This window comes from Pongo abelii, chromosome 10, assembly GCF_028885655.2.
Source record: "Pongo abelii isolate AG06213 chromosome 10, NHGRI_mPonAbe1-v2.0_pri, whole genome shotgun sequence".
NCBI classification, from domain to species: Eukaryota; Metazoa; Chordata; class Mammalia; order Primates; family Hominidae; genus Pongo; species Pongo abelii.
In genome coordinates, this window is record NC_071995.2 from 64,149,738 (window position 1) to 64,173,491 (window position 23,754).

A 23,754-nucleotide genomic window follows, 5' to 3' on the forward strand; every position below is an offset into this window, starting at 1 on the left:
AGCTGAGCTTCAACACAAATCCTCAAACTCTTCCAAAAAACTGAAGAGGAGGGAACCCTTCAAACTCATTTTATGGAACCTGCATTACCCTGATACCAAAGCCAAAGACACTACAAGAAAACTGCAGAGCAATGTCCCTGATGAATACTGATGTGAAAATCCCCGACAAAATACTAGCAAACAGAATTCAACAGCACATTAAAAGGATTATAGATCACGACCAACCAGGATTTATTCCTGGACTGTGAGGATGGTTCAATACATGAAAATTAATCAATGTAATCAGCACATTTACAGAATGTTGGGGGAAAAAGAAACATGATCATCTCAACTGATGCAGAAAAAACTTTTGACAAAATTCCACAACCTTCATGATAAAAACACTCAATAAAGTAGGAATTGAAAGAAACTATCTCAACATATTAAAGGCCATTTTTCCATGGTAGTAGTTCTATGCAAACCTATCCCCAAATTCCAAGAAAGCTGAGAGGCTGGCAAATCCATTTTCTTAGAAAAAAACATTTAATAGGGACATAAGAGCAGAAGCCATCTCTGTGTCTCTGTCTCAGGCAGAGAAAAGATAGTGGATCTATGGGCCATAAATCCCCCAACCTAGGGCTTATATACCAGAGGGAAAGGGTGATTCAGAAGGGATTGTAGGACAACTGAAGGAAGACAACATCAAGGTTGTTTTGACTTAAGGACAGGATTTATGGTAAGTACATGCTCTTATACAAGGAACCACAGATAAATTGGAAATCTTAGGGGGTTTCCTGGAACTGGGCTTAGTCAGAAGTCAACAAGGCAGATTAGCAACCAAGATGGAGTTACTTTGGCCTCCACAGCCATATACGAAAAGCCCAGCGCTAATGTCTTACTCAGTGGTGAAAAGCTAAAAGCTTTTCCTCTAAGATCAGGAATAAGATAAGGATGTTTGCTTTTGCCATTTCTATTCAACATAGTACAGGAAGTCCTCGCCAGAACAATTGGGCAAGAAAAAGAAATAAAAGGCATCCATATTGGAAAGAAAGGAGTAAAATTATCTCTCTTCACAAACATGACCTTACATGTAGAAAACCCTGAAGATTCCATAAACTGTTAGAATAAATGAATTCAGCAAAGCTTCAAGATACAAAATTAACATGCAAAATTAGTTACATTTTTATACACTAACAATGAGAAGGTTGGAAAGAAAGTTAAGAAAACAATTCCATTTACAACAGCATCAAAAGGAATAAAATGCTTAGGAATAAACCTAACCAAGAAGACAAATTTGAAAACTACAAAACACTGATGAAAGAAATTAAAGACACAAATAAATGGAAATACATCCATCATTATACATTGAAAACTGATGTTCATACTACCCAAAGTAGGTTACTTTGGGTAACCTACTTTGATAGGGATTTAATGCAATCCCTATCAAAATCCCAATAGCATCTTTCACAGAAATAGAAAATCCATTCTAAAATGTATATGGAATGTCAAGGGACCCCCAAATTGCCAAAACAATATTTAAAAAAAACAACAAAATTGGAGATCTCACATTCCTGATTTCAAAACTTATTACAAAGCCACAGTAATCAAACAGTGTGGTACTAACATAAAGACAGAGACATACAGACCAAAGGAATACAACAGAGCTCCAATAATAAATCCTGGTATATATGATCCTTTTTTTTTTTTTTTTTTGAGACACGGTCTCACTCTGTTGCCTAGGCTGGAGTGCAGTGACACAATCACAGCTTGCTGCAGCCTCGACCTCCCAAGCTCAAGTGATTCTCCCACCTTGGCCTCCAAAAGTGTTAGGATTATAGGCGTGAACCACTGCACCCAACCTTGTAAATCTTCTTTAGTGGGGTATGTGTTCAAGTCTTTTGTCTGCATTTTATTCAGGCTATTTGTCTTCTTATTGTTTACAGTTCTTTTGAATATTTTGGATAACAGTCCTTTATTAGATATATCTTTTGCAAATATTTTCTCCCAGTATGTAGTCTATCTTATTTTCTTGACTTTCTTCACTTTAAAATCAGGTTGTTTTTTGTTATTGAATGGTAGGATTTCCTTATGTATTCTGGATATTAGCCTCTTATAGGATATATGATTTGCAAATATTTTCACCCATTTTATGGGGCTTTTCACTCTGTTGAATGTGTTCTTTGATACACAGAAGTTTTAAATTTTGATGTCATCCATCTATTTTTACTTTTGTTGCCTGTTTTTAGTGTCATGCCCAAGAAATCTACTGCCAAATCCAGTGTCCTCCTATGTTTTTATCTAAGAATTTTATAGTTTTAGGTCTTAAATTTAGGACTTCGATCTTTTTTGAGGTAATTTTTGTATACAGTGTAAGGTAAGCGTCTAATTTCATTCTTTTTCATTATGTAAACTGGAAACTATTAAGCACATATATTATTCATCCACATTCTAATTTCATTGAATGTGGATATTCAATTTTCCCAACACCATTTGTTGAAGAGACTGCCCTTTTCTTATTTGATTGGCTGGGCACAATGGCTTATGCCTATAATCCCGGCACTTTGGGGGCCAAGGTGGGTGGATCACTTGAGCCCACGAGTTTGAGACCAGCCTGACTAACATGACAAAACCTGTCTCTTCTAAAAATACAAAAAATTAGCTACGCATGGTGGCATGTGCCTGTAGTTCCAGCTACTCAGGAGGCTGAGGTGGGAGGATCACTTGAGCCTGGGACATTGAGGCTGCAGTGAGTTGTGATTGTACCACTGCACTCCAGTCTGAGAGACAGAGTGATACTTTGTCTCAAAAAAAAAAAGAAGAAGAAAAAGGAAGAAGAAACACAAATGGCAAATAAGTATATGAAAAGATGCTCAACATTATAAGTCATTAGAGAATTACAAGTTAAAGCAACAAGGAGATGCCACTACACACCTATTAAATGGTCAAAATCTAAAACACTGACATCATCAAATGCTGACGAGTATGTGGAACCAACAAGAACTCTCATTCATGGCTGGTGGAAGTGCAAAATAGTACAGCCACTTTGTAAGGCAGCTTGGTGATGTCTTATGAAACTAAAGATTCTCTTACTATACAACACAGCAATTGTGCTGCTTGGTATTTACCCAAATGAGTTGAAAACTTATGTCCACACAAAAACCTGCACATGGATGTTTACAAAGCAGCTTTATTGACAAAACTTGGAAGCAGCCAAGATTTCCTTCAGTAGGTGAATGAATAAACTGTAATACATCCAAACAATGGAATAGTATTCAGCACTAAAGAAAAATGAGCTATCAAGCCATGCAAAGACATGTAGAAAACCTTAAATGCATATTATAAGTGAAAAAGGCCAATTTGAAAGGTTACATGATGATTCCAACTATACAGCATTTGGGAAAAGACAAAACTATGGAGACAATAAAAGATCAGCAGGAAAGGAGGGATGAACAGGCAGAGCACAGAGGAAGGCAGTGAAACTATTCTGTATGATACTATAATGGTGGATACATGTCATTAAACATTTGTCAAACTCATAGAATATACAACACTAAGAGCGAACCTTAACGTAAACCTTGGTCTTGCGTGACAATGAGGTGTCAGTCTAGGTTCACTAATTGTAACAAACATACCACTCTGGTACAGAACGTTATTGGTACAAGAGGCTTGGGGAAAAGCAGAAAGGGTATATAAGAACTCTGTTCTTTCTGCTAAATTTTGCTATGAACCTAAAATTGCTTTTAAAACATTAACTGGGCAAAGGACTTGAATAACATTTCTCCAAGGAAAATGTATAAATGCCCCACACGCATATTTTTAAAATGTGCAACATCATTAAATCATTAGAGAAATGCAAATCAAAACCAAAAGGACATACCATCTCACACTCATTTGATGGCTATTTTCATTTTAAAAAAGAAAGGAAATAACGGAATGTGTTGGCAAGGATGTAGAAAAAGGTGAACCCTTGTGCACTGTTGCTGAGAATGTAAAATGATGTAGCCCCTATCAAAAACAGTATGGCAGTTCCTTAAATAATTAAAAATAGAACTACCACACAATCCAGCGATTCCACTTCTGGGTATATATTCAAAAGAATTAAAGCACGGTCTTGAAGAGGTATGTGCACACCTATATTCATGACAGCATTATTCAAAGTAGTCAAGAGGTAGAAGCAACACAAATGTCCATCAATGGATGAATAAACAAAATTTGGTATATACATACAAAGTAATACTATTGTCTTAAAAAGGAAATTCTGCAGCCAGGTGCAGTGGCCCATGCTTGTAATCCCAGCACTTTGGGAGGCTGAGGTGGGAGGATCGCTTGAGTCCAGGAGTTCAAGATCGGCCGGGGCAACATGGAGAAACCCGTCTCTACCAAAAATACAAAAAAATTAGCCAGGCATGGTGACCTGCATTTGTAATCCCAGCTACTCGAAAGGCTGAGGCAGGAGGATCACCTGAGCCCAGAAGGTAGAGGCTGCAGTGAGCAGTGATCTCACCACTGCGCTCCAGCCTGGGTGGCAAAATGAGACCCTGTCTCAAAAAAAAAAAACAACGAAATTCTGACATATGCCACAACATGGATGTATTTGAAGACATTATGCTAACTGAAAAAAGCCAATCACAAAAAAAAAACAAATACTGATTTTATCTAGAGTAGCCAAATTCACAGAGAGAGAAAGTGAATGGTGGTTCCAGGGACTGGGGGAAGGAAGGAATGGGGAGTTAATAGGTATAGAGTTTCAGTTCTGCAAGATTAAAAAGTTCTGGATATTGGATGGTATATAAGTTTAGTCTAAAGCTATCCCTTTAGATATTTGAAGTTCGGCCTAGGGGTTCTCGGTATATAGTGAAATATAACCTAATTGAATGTGTAAACAGGCTGTAACCTACGCTTGAACCAATCACTAAGTTTCAGCCAAAGATGGCCAAGTGTTCATGTTCAAATAGGGCAAAAACCAAGCTGTAACCAATCAACTGTTTCTGTACCTCACTTCTATTTTCTGTACCTCACTTTACTTTCTCTCTCCATAAATTTTCTCCCACCAAGCGGCAGGACTCGTCACTCTGAACCTATTCTGGTTCCGGGACCTGCCCAATTCGCAAATCATTCTGTGCTGAAACTCCGTTAGATTTAATGTGTCTAAAGTTTTTCTTTTAACAGTGCACAACCATGTGAATAACTTAACACTACTGAACTATACACTTAAAAATAGTTAAGACGGTAAATTTTATGTTATCTGTATTTTCCCACGATTTTTTTTAAAAAAAGCTGAGTTCACTTGCCAAAATAATTTCAAAATTCAATTCCAAAAATATAAATGCTAGGCACCAAGATTCTTGGTGCATCAGAACTATCTTCATCTTTCCTTTTCCAGAACAAGTTCTAGGCACTAAGATTCTTAGCACATCAGAACTATCTTCATCTTTCCTTTTCCAGAACAAGTTCCAGCTGCCTAGACAGGCTGAAAGTCTGGGGCTGTTTCGGTGATCAAATGGCCAAACTAGAGCAGGCAATGGCTTCCACGTAGATGAAGCTGAGCATTTTAAATTCAAAAATTTCTGCCCACTGGCTACTACGTAATAACTTAAAACACCATTTAGACTGACTTAGGAAGCTTCTGTGTTGAGCAACTTCCTCAGTAATACTCAAAGACCTGTTGCATTCTGGGCCCTGCGGAGAGGAAATAGTGCCGTCAGGGAGCTTCCAGCCTAGCACAGGACGGTAAATATGAGCCTGTAACGCGGAACCCCAGAGAACAAAAGCATCAGGCCGTGGATTCCACTCGTGTTTACGTCACAGTGATCAAGCGACTCATTTCCACCACGTTTCTTTTCACTTCAAGATGCCAAATTCAGGCTGCGGCGGTTTCCATCCGTCCCTTCCTACATCGCGGCGCCCGCTGGGGATCCGGGGCGCACACAGGAGAGCCGCAAGCCTTCTGGGCCTGGCGCCCTCCCACACCCGCTAGGAGGGGAAGAAGCGCCTCCCCGACTCCCTGAGGAGGGCGCCAGTCCTCTGGTACCCGGAGAAGGAGGGCCGGGAGCTCAGCGAGCACTCCCTGTGAGTCCCAGGAGATGGCCGCTCTCCCTCTGAAGCCGGAAGTCGGCTTCTAGAGGCCGAGCAGTGCCGACGAGCGGCTGGGAGGCACTGGAGAGGGGACAACGTACCCATTCGGATGTGCACGCTGGCGGAGGCCACGCTGCTGCCATAGTTGAAGTCGTCCTCGATCGAGGAGCGAGGGTACCGGGAGTCGGGGTCAGCCATGATGGCAACAGCACCCCTACCGGTCCCGGCCGACTAACCGCAACCGCCTCCTACCCACTTCCGCGAAGAGGACTCCAGCCCCAGCAAGCCGTGCGGCGTCGGCGGGCGAACCCCGAGCGAGTCGATTTTCTCGCTTCAAAAATTCCAGCTGGGCAGAGAAAGCGGGGATGGCTCCGAGTTAGGATGGAAGAGAAGACGGTTTACATTCCCGGCGTCATCTGAAGTGAAACTTTTCTCAACACACTTTTTTTTTTTTTTTTTTTTTGAGATGGAGTTTCACTCTTGTTGCCCAGGCTGGAGTGCAATGGCAGGATCTCGGCTCACCGCAACTTCCGCCTCCCGGGTTCAAGCAATTCTCCTGCCTCAGCCTCCCAAGTAGCCGGGATTACAGGCATGTGCCACCACACCCGGCTAATTTTTTTGTATTTTTAGTAGAGACGAGGTTTCATCATGTTAGCCAGGATGGTCTCGATCTCCTGACCTCGTGATCCGCCCGCCTCGGCCTCCCAAAGTTCTGAGATTACAGGCGTGAGCCACCGCGCCCAGCCTGAACACACTTTTTTAAGTCCTCTCACCTGGAGAGTTGCTAAAGTGATAGAACCCATGTCCCAGTCACCCATCCACTCAACAAATACCCATCTCATTCATCCACTTTTTCAATATCACACCGAGGATGCATTTTTACTTCTATTATTTTAAAATAATAATAATATCTACATTTATTGAGCACTTTCTATAAACCAGGCTTTCTGAATGAAGTAATATTTAATCCTGAAAGGCAAGTAGGAGCCAACCAGAGAAAGAGCAGTGATGTAGGCTGGGCCTCAAGGGACCAAGGTCTGCAAAGAGGGAGACGGTGAAGCTCAGCTGTTGTAGGGGACAGGTGGCAAAGAATGAGGCTGGATAGATAAACAAAGGCCAGATCATCCTAGGCCAGAAGTAGAATACATGGAAGAGGGCCATTACCAAAGGCAGAGAAAAGGAGATAAAGTTGTATTACTCTAAGAGAGAGATGATGGTGGCAAATACAATGGATTAGAGTGAACATTCATGATATTGTTGTCATTCCAATATAAAGAGGTGTAGACATACCCAGAGTAGTGTCGTCCTAGGGTCCCTTGGAATTGTTTTGATGAGTTTACTCTGATCTACCCACATTGCCCAGTCCTCACTTTAACCACAACACCCGAACACTTAGCAAGTGGAATTCAGAACAGTTGTGGAACAGTCTATTCTGAAAGTAAATCCTTAAACTTGACGTTCTCAGAAGCCTTTGCCGAAAGAACTAACCTCACTTCCACAATGACAAGAAAAACAAAACAAAACAAAAAAACACTTTATCTTTTATGATTTTACATTTTACAAGCATATCATTTTAATTTGTTTTTGTTGGTTTGTTTTGAGATAGTCTCAGTCTGTCACCCAGGCTGGAGTGCAGTGGCGCTATCTCGGCTCACAGCAGCCTCGACCTCCTGAGGTCAGGTGACCACCCCCAAGTAATTTTTTGTATTTTTTGTAGTGACGGAATTTCGCCATGTTGCCCATGCTGGTCTCGAACTTGGGCTCAAGTGATCCCCCAACCTCGACCTCTCAAAGTGCTGAGATCACAGGCATGAGCCACCACTGTGTCTGGCCCCTCATTTTAGTTTAGTTTGTTGAATGGATAGGTGAATGAGATATGGCCTCTATCACTTTAGTCACTCTCCAGGTGAGAGGACTTAAAAAGCTTGTTGAGAAAAATCTGAGAAAAGTTTTACTTCAGATGACACTGGGAATGTAATCCGTTTTCTCTCCCATCCTAACCTGAAGCCATCCCCTCTTTCTCTGCCCCGCCATAATAATGGAGTTTATTATAGAGGACAAACTGGAGCTAAATTGGGAACCCACCCTTGTATTGACTAAAAACAGCATCAGCAAAGTTTGATCCTCTACCTCTTACCAGTTACAAAAAAAATAAATTCCAGATATATTGTGGATCTAAATGTGAAAGGCAAAAATAATAAAACTTAAAGAAAATGATACAGGAGAATATGATTTGGAGGAAGGCAAAGGTTTCTGAAACCAGATACAAAATAGCACTTAACGTCAAAGGAAAAGATTGACAAATTAAATTATATTAAAATTAGGAATTTCTAGTAATCAAAATATACCATAAGAGAGTGAAAAGGAAGCCATAGAGTAGGGGAAGATATCTGCTATACATATAACCTACATAAGGCTCCTTTTCAGAATATAAAAACAATTGTTACAAATCCAGACCAAAAAAAGACAGTCAATAGAAAAATAGACAAAACACTGGAGGCCGGGCACAGTGGCTCATGCCTGTAATCCCAGCACTTTGGGAAGCCGAGGCGGGTGGATCACCTGAGGTCAGGAGTTTGAGACCAGCCTCAATGTGGAGAAATCCCGTCTCTACTAAAAATACAAAATTAGCCAGGCATGGTGGTACAAGCCTGTAATCCCAGCTACTTGGGAGGCTGAGGCAGGAGAATTGCTTGAACCTGGGAGGCGGAGGTTGCAGTGAATCGAGATCGCACCATTGCACTCTGGCCTGGGCAACAAGAGCGAAACTCCATCTCAAAAAAAAAAAAAGAAGGAAAAAAATAAAGACTGGAACAGGAACCTAACACACACACACACACACACACACACACACACACACACACACACACACACACACACACACACACACACACACACACACACACACACACACACACCCCCCCCCCCCAAGTGGCTAATATATGAAAAGTTGATCAGAGAAATGTAAATAAATGCCAAAATTAGATATCTCTAAGCACCCACCAAATAATTAAAATTAAGAGATTAATAATATCAAGTGTTGGCAAGACTGGATTATCTAGAACTCAAATAAGAGCTGACTTAAAAGGTGTGCAACCTATGCTATTGCACAGAGCCCTGGACTCCGAAGGACTCTGCACTTGGTTTAATGCTCAGCTGTCACAATTTTGAAATACTTAGTAATTTTGCCTTTGAACATGGGTTTTGTAAGTGAAGTCTGAAAGTACAATGGAACATGAACATGAATAGAAGAGGTATGCACAATGTGGATGTCCACTGTTTCCTGCCAATCATTTGCATTTAAGCTTTTAGCATGCCCCATGAGCACAAAATTCTGTTAGATGTGCAATGTATGGGAGTTAAGCTAGACTCAAAGCTAGTAAGAGATAAGCATGTCACACCTGCGACTTAGTAAAGGGAAGAGAAGGCACTGACAGCCCCAAGAGGCCTAGCTTTCCTTACCGAGGGGAACTTACTTTGAATGCAGAAAGAAGGCAATGATGTTTTAAGAAACATGAATGACCAAGGAATCTTTTCACATCCCTTTTTTTTCTTAATAGATTCTTGTTCTGTTGCACAGGTTGGAGGGCAGTGGTGGAATCATAGCTCACTGCAAACTCCTGCACTTAAGGGCTCACCCCATCTTAGCATCCTTAGTAGCTAAGACTACAGATGCATGCCACCATGCCCAACTAATTTTTTTTTTTTTTTTCCGAGATGGAGTTTCCCTCTTGTCGCCCAAACTAGAGTGCAATGGCACAGGTCTCAGCTCACTGCAACCTCCGCCTCCCGGGTTCAAGCGATTCTCCTGCCTCAGCCTCCCAAGTAGCTAGGATTATAGGCATCCGCCACCATTCCCGGCTAACTTTTTTGTATTTTTTTGTAGAGATGGGGTTTCACCATGTTGGCCAGGCTGGTCTCAAGCTCTTTACCTCAGGTGATCCATCCACCTCGGCCTCCCAAGTGCTGGGATTACAGACGTGTGCCACTGTGCCCGGACCTAATTTTTTAAATTTTATGAGACAGGGTCTTGCTGTGTTTCCCAGGCTGGTCTTGAGCTCCTGGCCTCAAGCAATCCTCCAGCCTTGGCCTCCCAAAGCTCTGGGATTACAGGCTGTCACATCCTTTTTTTTTTTTTTTTTTTTTGAGACAGAGTCTTGCTCTATTGCCAGGCTGGAGTGCAGTGGCGCGATCTCTGCTCACTGCAACCTCCGCCTCCTGGGTTCAAGCGATTCCCCTGCCTCAGCCTCCCGAATAGCTGGGACTACAGGCACCCGCCACCATGCCCGGCTAATTGTTTTGCATTTTAGTAGAGACGGAGTTTCACCATATTGGCCAGGATGGTCTGGATCTCCTGACCTCGTGATCTGCCTGCCTCGGTTCCCAAAGTGCTGGGATTACAGGCGTGAGCCGCCGTGCCCGGCCCACATAGTTTTTTACTTGTGTTCTTTCCCTGTAAATGTCAACCACTTACACTCAAAGACACAGAAGGAAAGGGAAAGATATGGCAATCATAGTTCCTTTTCTTTTCAGGTTATCCTTTGCAATAAGCTGAAGGTAGAGAGTGTTGGTATAGTTTGCATGTATCAAGAAGTGAAATAAAAATAATTGATTTAGTTTTGTGTGAATTTTCCACAGTTCTTATAAGAATGAAATAAATATGTACAAGCTATGAAATACAAATTGTGTCATTTTGGTGATTCCACATATACATTAAACGCCCTTTTAAATTTATATTTAAAACTATCATTGCAAAATATAAATATCAATGGCAAAATTTGTGCTAATGATTTTAAATGATTTTCTATTTACTACATTAAATAGCAAATAAAAACATCATGGCAAGTCAAGAGATTGCAAAAGAAACAAAAAAGCTTTAATATTTAAGTATCTTTAATAGGGCTTTTTCCTGCTTTTTGAACAAGAGGTCCAACATTTTTACTTCTTGCTGGGCCCCACAAATTATGTAGATGAAGCAATTCCTTTGGAAAACTGGCAGTATCTACCAAAGTTGAACATACACTGCAAGTTCTATGACTTGACAGTTCTACTCCTAAGTAGAATATGTGTCCAATAGAAATGCATGCACATGTTTACAAAAGACATAACCAAGAATATACATAGCCACGTTATTCTTAATAGCTAAAAACTAGAAACAACTCAAATTGTCCACTATTGGAAAAAATGAATAAATTACAATATATTCATATAATCACATACTTCATACAGTTAAAATGAACAAATTGACATGTTCATGGATGTAGCTTACAAACATAATGCTAAGCAAAAGAAATCAAATGCAAAGAATATATAGAATAACATAAAGAATAATGTAAAGCTGAAAAGCAAACAAAAGTAATCTATGGTCTTACATATCAGGAAATTCTTTATCTTTGGGGAGGAGGAAGGCATAATCATCGGGAGAAGGTAATTAGAAGGAATTCCAGGATTTCAGTAATGTTCTGTTTCCTGGCTGATTACATAACTTTCACTTCTTGATAATGAGGCAAGCTATTTATACTTAGGATTTGTGTATATTTTATGATTAAATTTGTATATTATACTTAAATTTTAAAAATTGTCGTAAAAAAGTGAAAAAGCATTTGCTCCCTCTCAGTTTAGATAAGAAAGCTATCTTATGACAATAAAGCATTTACTTATAGACATGAAATCCAATAACAGTAATCTAACGCTTCTCTATTTCTTTTAAAGCTACAATTTCAAGGAAAGTGCTTTGTAAATAAAATCACTAATCTAAAGGAAATTTTATTGATTTTTAAAGACCTATCTGCATGCTTCCTCTTCCCTCTAATCATCTCTTCAACATTCTCACCTCTTTTTCATTTGTGTTTGCTCTCAAACACCAAGCTAAAACATCTTCTGGACTATTCTCAAACTACAATTCTGTCCTTATTTCTGGATTGCCAGAAAACACAAAACGTTTTTGTTTTTGGCTTTTGGATATTAACCTACATTCAACATTAAAGGTCGTGGAGATATAAATTGCAATTATCTTTAAAATTATCTTTAAAATTTTATTTACAGCTCAACTTTAGTGGCCAGAATAGTGGAGATTTGTAAGGCTCGTGGCTTACTTAAAAAGAGCAAGGGCATTTACAGCCAGATAAACTAGAATCTGAATCCTAGCTCACTCATTTTCAGGCATCTAAACTAATATCTCCAGGCCTAGGTTTTCTCTACTGTAAACTTAAAATTGAAACACTTAAACTGCAGAGTTGTTGGAATATTAAATGAGTCACTATGTAAAGCACACACTGATAATAAGTGCTCAATAAAGTTTACTTTTCTCTTTCACTGAACCTTAAAGGATAGGCAAGATATGACAGCTATTAAGGAATGAGGAATGATTTAGTTTTTTCCCTTTTTTTTTTTTTTTTTTTTTTTTGAGACAGGATCTCTACTCTATATTGCCCAGGCTGGTCTCAAACTCCTGGGCTCACGCAATCCTCCTGTCTCAGCCTCCCAAAGTGTGCTGGGATTATAGGCATGAGCCGCCATGCCCAGCCTCCCACAGTGCTTATAAGAATGAAATAAATAGGTTCCTCCCTTAGAAGAAGGGAGGAAAATAAGGGAATGGGAATGGCCAGAGGTAGGAATGAACACAACCACCGTGACCTGGACTTTAGAGAGCCTTCAATGATAGGACTCTATTATGTAATGGAGAGCCACCGTAGATTTTTTTGAGTAAGTAATATGTTGAAAACTCTGTTTAATGTAGACTAATTTGAAGATAAAATGAATTCGGAGAAAGCTGATGCTACCTCGCTAGCATCATTTTGTGGTTAGATAGTCCTCAGTTTTCTTGTCTGTAAAATGCAGATAGCATTGATAACTACTTCCAGCTGGTATGTGTGTAGTGTGTGGGTGGTATAATAAAAAAATCTATCTGGCTATTGTTCTGGCACAAAGACCAAATACATTTCCTGGCACAGAGCTTCAAAAACCTTTGGAATTTCTAAAGCCACAAGAATGTCTTCTATTATTCATAATGAGCCTCTTTCATATTTGAATCTATGCTAACTCAGGAGGTGACTCATGGGGGACCCTTATATAATTTCAAGGAAGGGGATGGCCACATCAGAAAGATGAAGCACATGACCAGAGGATTGGAATCATCAGCCACCCCATCTTGGAGATTGAGTTTAATCACAATGGTCAACAATTTATTCAATCATGCTTATGTAATGGAACCCCAGATAAAAACTGAAATAATGAGGCTCTGGGAGCTTCGTGGTTGTTGAACACATTGATGTTCTGGGAGGGTGGAGCATCTGGAAAGGGCATGGAAGCTGCATCCTGGGTGCCCTTTCAGACCTTGCTGCCCTATCTCTTTATCTTGCTATTCATTTGTGTCCTTTATAATAAAATGGTAATAATAAGCATAGCACTTTCTGGAATCCCATGAATTGTTCTGGTGAGTTATCCAACTTGAAGGGAATCATGGGGACTCTCAAATTTGTATTTAGCTAGGCAGAGATGCAGATAGCTTGGAGATACCTGAGTCTTGCAGCTGGCATCTGAAGTGGGGGCTAATTCATGGGACTGAGACCTTTACTTGTGGGGTCTGCATTAACTCTGGGTAGTTAGTGTTAGAAATTATGGACCTTGTCCTTAACTTGTGGAATCTGTATTAAGTCAGTAGTTAGTGTTAGAATTGGGATGAATTGCAGGACACCCAGTTGGTGTTGGAGAATTGTTGTCGGAACATAGCATGTAAAGTAGTAACACGGTGCCTAGCAAACGGTGAGTGCTCACTAAATGGTAGTTATAATTATCACTGGCTGAAGGCAAGGTCATCACTTCTTTCATTGATTAGACATTTATTGGGAAGTTACTCTGTGCCAAGCAGCAAGCAAGGTACACAGAGATGACTGACTCCTCTGCTACACACCAATGCTCCACAAGCCCACAGGAAAACAATACCAAAAAAAGAGTTCTGACGGAAAGTAGTACTGAATTGTATGGAACCTAGAAAGAAATGATTAACTCTGGGGAGATTATAAATGGTTTCATGGAGATTATAAAGTGTTTCAGTTACCCAGGGCTGCTGTAACCAGTTACCACAAAGAGTGACTTGAAACAACAGAAGTTTCTTCTCTCACAGTTCCGGAAGCCAGAGTTTGAAATCGAGATGTTTGTGTATGGTTTATTCCTTCTAAAGGCTCTGAGGAAGAATCCGTTCCACACCTTTCCCAGCTTCTGTTGGTTGACAGCAACCTTTGGAGTTCCTTGGCTGTGGCTGCATCATTCCCATCTCTGCCTCAGTTGTTAAATGGCCTTTTCCTCGTCTGTGTCTCCAAGTCCAAATTTCTCTCTTCTTATAAAGTCACTAGTCATTGAATTAGGGGCTACCCTAATCCAATACGAACTTGTCTTAACTTGATTGACCCTATTTCCAATTAAGGTCACATTCAGAGGTACTCAGGGTTAGGACTTAAACGTACATTTTGGGGGTACACAATTCAACCTGCAACACAGAAATGGTGGCTTTTCAATTGGGTAATAAAGGATAAGTAGGGGTTCACCAGGTAAGAGATACTGCAAAACCTCAAACATGAAGTAACAAACAAATTGGAAAAGACCCAGACACATATCAGAAATACTACAGCAGAACAAGATTTGGTGACTTATTAGATATAGGTAGCTACTATGAGGTGCTCAGTAAATCCTTCTAAAGATAGTATTAATCAGTCAGTCAAAATTACTCAGAGTTACCTTGGCCCATGTGACAAGGAAGTTGATTTTCTAGGAAATAATCAGTTTGGGACATGATGATTTGAGATGAAAGCAAGAAATCCAAATGAAATTGTTCAATAAATGCAGGAGGTGAGAAGAGACTCTGCAGGGCAGGTTAGGGCTGATGACACAAATATCAAAGTAGTCGACTTACAGATTGATAGATGAAGAATGAGATTATATGAAACCTCTAAGACAGAATAAGAAGATCAACAAATTCAGCCTATGGGTACATTATACAGGCCAGAAGAAGAGCTAGTTAAGAAAACAGAAGAAACAGTCAGTATGTAGGAAAAAAAAATACTGAGTGTCATCATGGAGGACAAAAAAGGCAAAAATTCAAGAAAGATGGTATGTAATGAGAGGGTAAATGTGGAATTGTCAGAATGAGTCTTGAGGACATTTGATCTGAAAAATTACTAGGATTTTTAAACCTAAATATGCCGAATATTTGCACATACAGATCTTTGTTATTGTCTTCATTATAAAGGCACCAGATTACATCCAAGCTTTACTCTTCCGTAAAATTTCAGAACAATGTAATAAATTCTGCACAAGAAGAACAAGAGGAACCATAACTGCTGTGAAAGACTGGAAGATGTGGATAATGAATGACCAAGTGTTGTTAGGATGTATACTCTGAAACCTGATGATGTAACATCATTTCTTGAAATTATGTACAGAGAGTTTGTTATGGACTGAATGTTTCTAACACCCCCCCAAGCCCTATCACCCGACCCAAATTCTTATGCGGAAGCCCAAACCCCTGGAGTGGCTGTATGTGGAGATGGGACATCTATGGAAGTAATTAAGGTTAAATAAGGTCATAAGGGTAGGGCCCTGATCCTATAGGATTAGTGTCTTTATATGAAATGTCTTCATAAGAAGAGACATCAGAAAGCTAGTTCACACTTGCCATATGCATGCATCAAAGAAAGACCTTGTGAGGGTGTAGCAAGAAGGGGGCCATCTACAAGCCAGAAGGAGAGCCTTCCCAGAAATTGGACCCTGCCAACACCTTGATTTTAGACTTCCAGTCTCCAGAACTGTGAGAAAATAAAATAAATGTTTGTTTTTTAAGCTATGCAGTCTGTGGGATTTTGTTATGGCAGCCTGAGCAGACTAAGATAGGGTTTATTTGGCGGATTTATTCAGTGACAAGGAAAAGAAAGTCAAATCCTTTTTTTTTTTTTCAGACGGAGTCTGGCTCTGTCGCCCAGGCTAGAGTGCAGTGGCACGAACTCGGCTCACTGCAACCTCCACCTCCCGGGTTCAAGCGATTCTCCTGTCTCAGCCTCCCAAGTAGCTGGGATTACAGGTGTGTGCCATCATGCCTGGCCAATTTTTGTATTTTTAGTAGAGACAGGGTTTCACCATATTGGTCAGGCTGGTCTCAAACTCCTGACTTCAGGTGATCCACCTGCCTCGACCTCCCAAAGTGCTGAGATTATAGGTGTGAGCCACCACACCTGGACAGAAAATCAAATCCTTCAGAGGGAAAATACACAAGATTTATGTTCATTATATGCCAAAGAAATTTTGGATATCTTAATATTTTTATTGTATAAACATTTTTGTAAGTATTTTTTCAATAAATATTGCACCCAGAGTTCTTACGGCCAGCAGCAGTTGTGTCACTTGTAAACTGTAGGAGTTGGACTAGGACCTCTAAGTCATTTTCCAGTCTCAAATTGTAAGCAATCTGAGTATTTTAATGAAAGAGAAAATGTTTAGCCATAATCCCAGATTTTTTTTTTCCCACGTCTGGGGGTCCTAGGGGTAAATAAATGTTTGCTTCAAAAACAAAACTTTAGGCTGGGCATGGTGGCTTATGCCTGTAATCCCAGCACTTTGGGAGGCCGAGGTGGGCGGATCATGAGGTCAGGAGATTGAGACCACCCTGGTTAACATGGTGAAACCATGTCTCTACTAAAACTACAAAAAAATTAGCCAGGCTTGGTGGTGGGCGCCTGTAATCCCAGCTACTTGGGAGGCTGAGGCAGGAGGATGGCGTGAGCCTGGGAGGCGGAGCTTGCAGTGAGCTGAGATGGCGCCACTGCACTTCAGCCTGGGCGACAGAGCAAGACTCTGTCTCAAAAGAAAAAAAAAAACTTTAGCTAATATCGAAATTATAAAAAGCCCTTGGCTGAAAGTTATTCAAACATAAAAATCAGACTTTTAAAAGTCAGTGGTGACTAGGCAGATGTTATCATAGCAACATACCCTAAACTGAAAAATGCCATGAAAATGGTTTAGAAAGAAAACAATTAAATGGGATCAATCACGAAGTGTTGGAAGAAATTATTTTTTAGAGTTGAGGATTTTCTAATCACAGAGATGATACATAATAACTGTAGAAAGTTTTGAAAACACAAAAACTCAAGTAAGAAAATGAAGTACCGAATACTCTTTTCCTCTATCAATCCTAAAAGGATAATTGTTAAAATTTTAGTATATATCATGTTGTGACATAATCGATTTTTAGAAAAATGTTTTTCATGTATTAAATGGGAAAAGATTGAGTTATAAGAGAACACAAACTGAATGTTATTTTAAAATATTATATATTATCTGCGTATATAGTATGTAAATACGTATATACACACACATGCATACAGAACTGGAGGAATAATGAGCACATGTTATTTTCTTTTCTTTCTTTCTTTCTTTTTTTTTTTTAAACAAGGTCTCTCTCTGTTACCCAAGCTGGAGTGCAGTGGCATGATCACGGCTCACTGCAGCCTCAACCTCCTGGGCTCAAGCAATCCTCCCCGCTTAACCTCTGAAGTAGCTGGGACTACAGGCACACACCATCATGCCCAGCCAATTTTTGTATTTTTTTTTTTTTTGTAGAGGCAGGGTTTCTCCACGTTGCCCAGGCTGGTCATGAACTCCTATGCTCAAGTGATCCTCCCGGCTTAGCCTCCCAAATTGCTGGGATTAGAGATGTGAGCCATGGCTCCTGGCTACAGGTTATTTTCATGAGGTCATTGTGATGAAAGCCTAAGAAACGTTCAACTTCATTTTTTTAAATTACCAAGTAGCCAGGTGCAGTGGTTTATGCCTATAATCTCAGCACTTTGTGAGGCTAAGGTGGAAGGATCGCTTGAGCCCAGGAGTTTGAGACCAGCTTGAGCAACATAGCAAGACCCCCATCTCTACCAAAAAAAAAAAAAATTTTCAATAAAATAAAATAACCAAGCAATGTGTACCACAAATGTCTTCACCCCATTCCCGATCTTTACCCTATCCCTGAACCCCAGTGTATATATAACTCTCTAGGGTAAGGTCATAGGTTATAGGTAAGTGATGAAGCTCAAATATGGGATAGGTTCTTGATCTTTGTTTTGAAATTACTTCCCAAACCAGAAATATCCTCGGTCCCACAAGCTTGAGAGTCTTTTGAACATACATGCCTAAGGGTGGCTGTATAAATAGCTACTACCAAAATACTTGTCTTATATATATTAAGAGCTGTTGTCTGCCTCACCTCATTTCTCCCTCACCTGTTTCTAGATTTCTGAGGATTTGTGCCTGTGCTTAGCTGGGGCTTGGCCACTGATATTACTGTGTATCTGTGCCATTGTCACCATGTCCTTCAGGATTTCCCTGGCATCTCCATTTGTTAGTCTTTGCAGTTCACTGCTCTCTTCTTTCCAGCTGGGATGAAAACACTTTATTCTTCTGGTATCCAAAACCTGGGGCAGGGGGATGTTGGAGAGGATCCCACAGCAAAGGGCTATGTCACATAGTAGAACAGTTTTGTGACTTAACCATAGTCCTCTCTTTTCCGGATAATATGTATGCTGGCATTGGGAAGGTAGGATGGGGTTGAAGTGTCTGGGTCTACATGGATTCTAGTCCAGTTTCATGAACTTCTAGGACTTCAGACTGCTTCTGCCCATGCTGCCAGAATCATTCTTTCCCAACATTTATTTTATCTCAGGGTCTCAGCTGCCTCTCTCTGCAATCTGGTTTTCATATACATCTCACATCCCACCAGATAATAGTGTATACATTTGAACTCCAGGTTTAGACAAGGATTGGTTTTCTTCCCATAGGTTTTATAGGCACTCAACAAACCAGAGAGTATTACCAAGTGCCCACTTAGTGCATCAGCTAGGATGCGTTTGGCTTCAAATCACAAGATTCCTGGCTTAAAAAGGAAATTTACCTCATATAGTTATAAGACCACAAGTAGGACAGGCTCCAGGCATAGAATGAATGAACTGCTCAATGACATTAGCAAGGACTTGGTTTTTCCTCTCACTAGGTTTTTCCTCTCACTAGGTTTTTCCTCTCATGATTCCCAGGGCTTGTTTCATTCTAATATTGATGTCCATGTGGTTGCAAAATGGTTCCTGGCCATGACCAGAGCTGCTACATGTTCTTATTCTGATACAGAAGAGAGCTATCTGAATGGAATATGATTCCCCAACTCATACATTATTGGACCAATTTCAGTCATGTCTCAGCCCCAATCTGAGTGCATGAACCATGGCAATTTTAATTATGGGGGTCTGAGTAGACCTTAGCCATGTGGGAAGAGCATACCAGGCAAGGGAGTGGCAAGTGCAAAGGCTCCAATGTGGGGCTCTCTCTTGTGTGTTCAAAGACCAACAAGGAGATACTGTGGCTAAAGCAGAATGAACAATGAACAAGGAAACAAAATCAGAGGGCAAAGCAGCAGAGTGGGAAGGGGAGAAAGAATGCAGATTATATAAAGAGTTTGACTTTTATTGACTGAAATTAGGAGCCATTGCTGGCTTCTGAACAAAGGAGAGACACAGTTAGATAGGATTTAAAAGAGTCAATCTCACTGCAGTATTGCAAGCAAGAGTGGAAGCTATCCTTAGTTCAGAGGCTACTATAACAATCCAGACAATATTTGATGGTGTCTCAAACCAGAATGGCAGCAATGGAGGTGAGGAAAATTGACTAGATTCTAGACACATTTTGAATAGCCTTGACAGGATTTGCTGGTAGATTGAACATGGGGTCACACTGGTAGCTGCAAATGAGTAGAGGAGTCAAGGATGACTCTATAGTTTTTAGTTCAAGCAACTGGAAGGGTGGAGTTACCAGGGGAGCATTGTTTGGGGGGGGGTGTGTGTGTGTTTGTGTGTGTGTGTGTGTTTTGAGACAGGGTCTCACTCTGTCACCTAGGCTAGAGTGCAGTGGCACAATCATGGCTCACTGCAGCTTCAGCTTCCTGGGATCAAGTGATCCTCCCACCTCAGCTTCCCAGGTAGCTGGGACTACAGGCGCGTGACACCACATCCAGCTACTAATAATTTATTATTATTATTATTATTATTTTGTAGAGACAGGGTTTTGCCATGTTTCCCAGGCTGATCTTGAGCTTCTAGGCTCAAGCAGTTTGCCTGCCTCAGTCTCCCAAAGTGCTTGTATTACAGGCCTGAGCCACTGTGCCCAGCTGGTGGAGTTGCTGTTAACCTAGACAGGGAGGAATGCAGGAACAGTAGGTTTAAGAGGCATGATCAAGAATTCAATTTTGGACATGACTCTGGAATTTAAGAGAGAGGTCTGAACTAAAAACATAAATTTGGTAGTCTGTGGTATATAGATGTATATAGACGGTACCTAAAGCCTTGAAACTGATTAAGATCAGCAAGGCAGTGGGTGTAGATAGAGAAGAACCATGGATTGAGTCCTGGGGTGCTCCAACATTTAGAGTTCAGGGAGAAGAGGAGGAACAGCAAAGGAAGCTGTGGGGTGATCAATGAGGTAAGTGAAAAATATAAGAGAATGTGGTGTCAAATGAAGAAAGTTTCCAAGAAGGAGGAGGTGATCAACTGTATCAAAACTACCAATAGGTCAAGTAAGTGAGGACTGGAAATTAATTATTTTACGTAGCAATGATGTGGACATGTGTGACCCTGAATAGTTTTAGTGGAGTAATGTGGGAGGGGTGCTTCCAATTAGAGTTGGTTTAAGAGAAGATGGGAGGAGAACATTGGACACAGTGAGAATATTCAGCTCTACACTGCAAAGGGGAGCAAAGAATTGGGGCCAAAGACAGAAGGGGGAAGTGGTATCAAAAATTTTGGTTTGCATGAAATACTATGCAGCCATAAAAAAGGATGAGTTCATGTCCTTTGTAGGGACATGGATGAAACTGGAAACTATTATTCTCAGCAAACTATTGCAAGGACAAAAAATCAAACACCGCATGTTCTCACTCATAGGTGGGAATTGAACAATGAGAACACACGGACACAGGAAGGGGAACATCACACACCGGGGACTGTTGTGGGGTGGGGGGAGAAAGGAGGGATAGCATTAGGAGATACACCTAACGCTAAATGATGAATTAATGGGTGCAGCACACCAACATGGCACATGTATACATATGCAACAAACCTGCACGTTGTGCACATGTACCCTAAAACTTAAAGTATAATAGTAATAAAATTAAAAAAATTTTTTTGGCTTGTTTTAAGTTGAAAGAAACAACATCATATTTCTATGCTGATGGAATTGAGGTAGTAAAGAGTGAAAAACTGATAATGTAACAGGGACCAGGGAAAGCAGCTGCCCTTGATGCCTTTGAATTGGTAATAGGGATAGGATCCAGTGCACAAATGAAGTATAATGATTTACATAGGAGCCTAGATAATTCATCCATGGAAAACAAGAAGAAAGTATGCTGGCACAGATGCTAGTAGATAGTTCGATGTGGTAGTGAGATTCCATGGAAGTTTTTTCCTGATGCATCAGTATTCTCAATAAATATTCTCCAGATAATTGGTGGAGGACAGGATGATGGGAGTTGAGAAAAAAGAAAGAATAGCATAGCTTTCAAGGAGACTAGAAGAATGCATGGGCTAAAGGTGCATAGTATGCTTGTCCAGTGGCATAAAGGACCCACTTGAGAGTCTTGGCCTTGATTTTAAATTGAGTTCAATTAACAGGATTTTGGTTTTCCACCCCGTTCCCCAGCTACACTCAGGTACATGGGTGCAGAGCCAACTTAGAAAATTGGATTTAATCAGGATTGCAAACTTGCCAAGAGAGCTCAACAAAGTGAGAGAGGAGCAAGGGAATGTAGAGCATATGCAAAGGAGTGAATAAAATAATTGACCACAGACTTAATGGATAAGCAGAAAAGTCAGGATGTCAAGAGGGTGGAGCCAGAAAAGAGGCAGCAAGATTTTGGATTGGATATCTGGTGAAGGGAAAGGATTGTTGGGGTCAGAGTACTAGAGGGAATGTGCTAGAAAGACAGGAGGTATGATCAGAGAGTGGATTCATGAAAGAAATTATAGATGGGATGCAGCTATTGATAATGACAAATTCTAGGGGACGCTCATGGGAGTGAGTGGCTGAAATGGAGCACTGGGTGGAGTACAATGTCACCGGAGAAGAGGAGTCAAGGAAATGAGAGGACAGGGCATTGGAAAGATCACCATCTATTCTACATATGTATATGTGTGTGTGTGTGTCTGTGTGTGTGTGTTTTAATTTTGTTTCATCAACTTTTATTTTAAGTTCCAGGGTACACGTGCAGGATGTGCAGTTTGTTACATACGTAAACACGTGCCATTGTGGTTTGCTGCACAGATGATCCCACCACCTAGGTATTAAGCCCAGCATCTATTAGCTATTCCTTCTGATTCACTGCCTCCCCCTACCCCCTCCCCTGACAGGCCCCAGTATGCATTGTTCTCCACCAAGTGTCCATGTGTTCTCATGGTTCAGCTCCCACTTATAAGTGAGAACATGCAGTATTTGATTTTCTGTTCCTGTGTTAGTTTGCTGAGGATAATGGCCTCCAGCTCCATCCCTATCCCTGCAAAGGACATGATCTCATTCCTTTTTATGGCTGTATAGTATTCCATGGTGTATACGTACCACATTTTCTTTATCCAGTCTATCATTGATGGGCATTTGGCTTGATTCCATGTCTTTGCTATTGTGAATAGTTATTCTACACATATTTTAAATCACTGAGAACTAAGACAGGATTAGTACTGGAGAGAGCAACAATGAGCCAGGAGCTAGAGAGTCTAAAAATGAGGAGAAGGAATTGGAGTCAGGGAGATCAGCAGTTGATAGCAACCATGATGATATAACCTGATAATATAAAAATCAAAACTCGACAGTTTTAGGAATAGGAGGAAACATGGTCTGAGAACAACTGCCAACACTGAAAATACAGGAAATTTCACATACTCTAGCTTTCACTTAGGATCCTTGCTTCTTGGTAAATTACAAGATCTGGCAAAGCAGGCCTTTCTGATTGCTTCCCTCATCTGCAGTGATTTCCTGGTTCCTCTGAGTGAGTTTGCCTCCCCTGTAGTAGCAATTCAAAAGCTACCAAATAATTAATGGCCTTTTGCCTCTGTTGCTCAGCATGTTCAGGTAGTCCCTTTAAGAGATGTAAAGAGGGCCGGGTGTGGTGGCTCATGCCTGTAATCCCAGAACCTTGGGAGGCCTAGGGAGGTGGATCACTTGAGCCCAGGAGTTTGAGACCAGATTGAACAACATGGCAAAACCCCGTCTCTACAAAAAATACAAAGGTTAGCCAGGCATGGTGGCATGCATCTGTAGTCCCAGCTGCACTGGAGGCTGAGGTGGGAGGATGGCTTGAGCCCAGAGGGTGGAGGTTGCAGTGAGCCAAGATCGCACCATTGCACCCCAACCTGGGCGATCAGAACGACTAAAAAAAAAAAAATAAGAAAGAAAGGAAGGAAGGAAGGTAGGTGTACAGGGTGTACAGATTGGCAACAAAACCTTGAACAATGGGATATCGAAATTCTTGCCCACACAGTACGGGCTTTGCCAGTTTTTAGATACATTTTTATGGAGTATTTTAGCTGAAAAAGACCATTCAGGTGGGGGCATGAAATGATAGTGTTTCATCACTAGTGATCTCTAGGGGAAGCTATTCCAAAGACTACAGTCTGAGAGGTTTCAAAA

The 23,754-nt window shown here is 40.8% G+C and overlaps 2 protein-coding genes across 10 annotated transcripts in view; one reads left to right on the forward strand and one right to left on the reverse strand.

The window, feature by feature from the left end:
- TMBIM4 (transmembrane BAX inhibitor motif containing 4) overlaps window positions 1-7,553 on the reverse strand; it is a 36,006-nt gene extending 28,453 nt beyond the window's left edge. The window contains 1 exon segment of one of the 2 annotated variants that reach the window (NM_001132624.1): window positions 6,156-6,297. In NM_001132624.1, coding sequence (NP_001126096.1) covers window positions 6,156-6,252 — 97 coding nt within the window. In that variant the 5' untranslated portion in view covers window positions 6,253-6,297. 2 annotated transcript variants of the gene reach the window in all.
- Window positions 1-23,754, forward strand: part of IRAK3 (interleukin 1 receptor associated kinase 3) — a 118,733-nt gene that overhangs the window by 31,183 nt on the left and 63,796 nt on the right. The gene's annotated exons all lie outside the window — the stretch shown is intronic.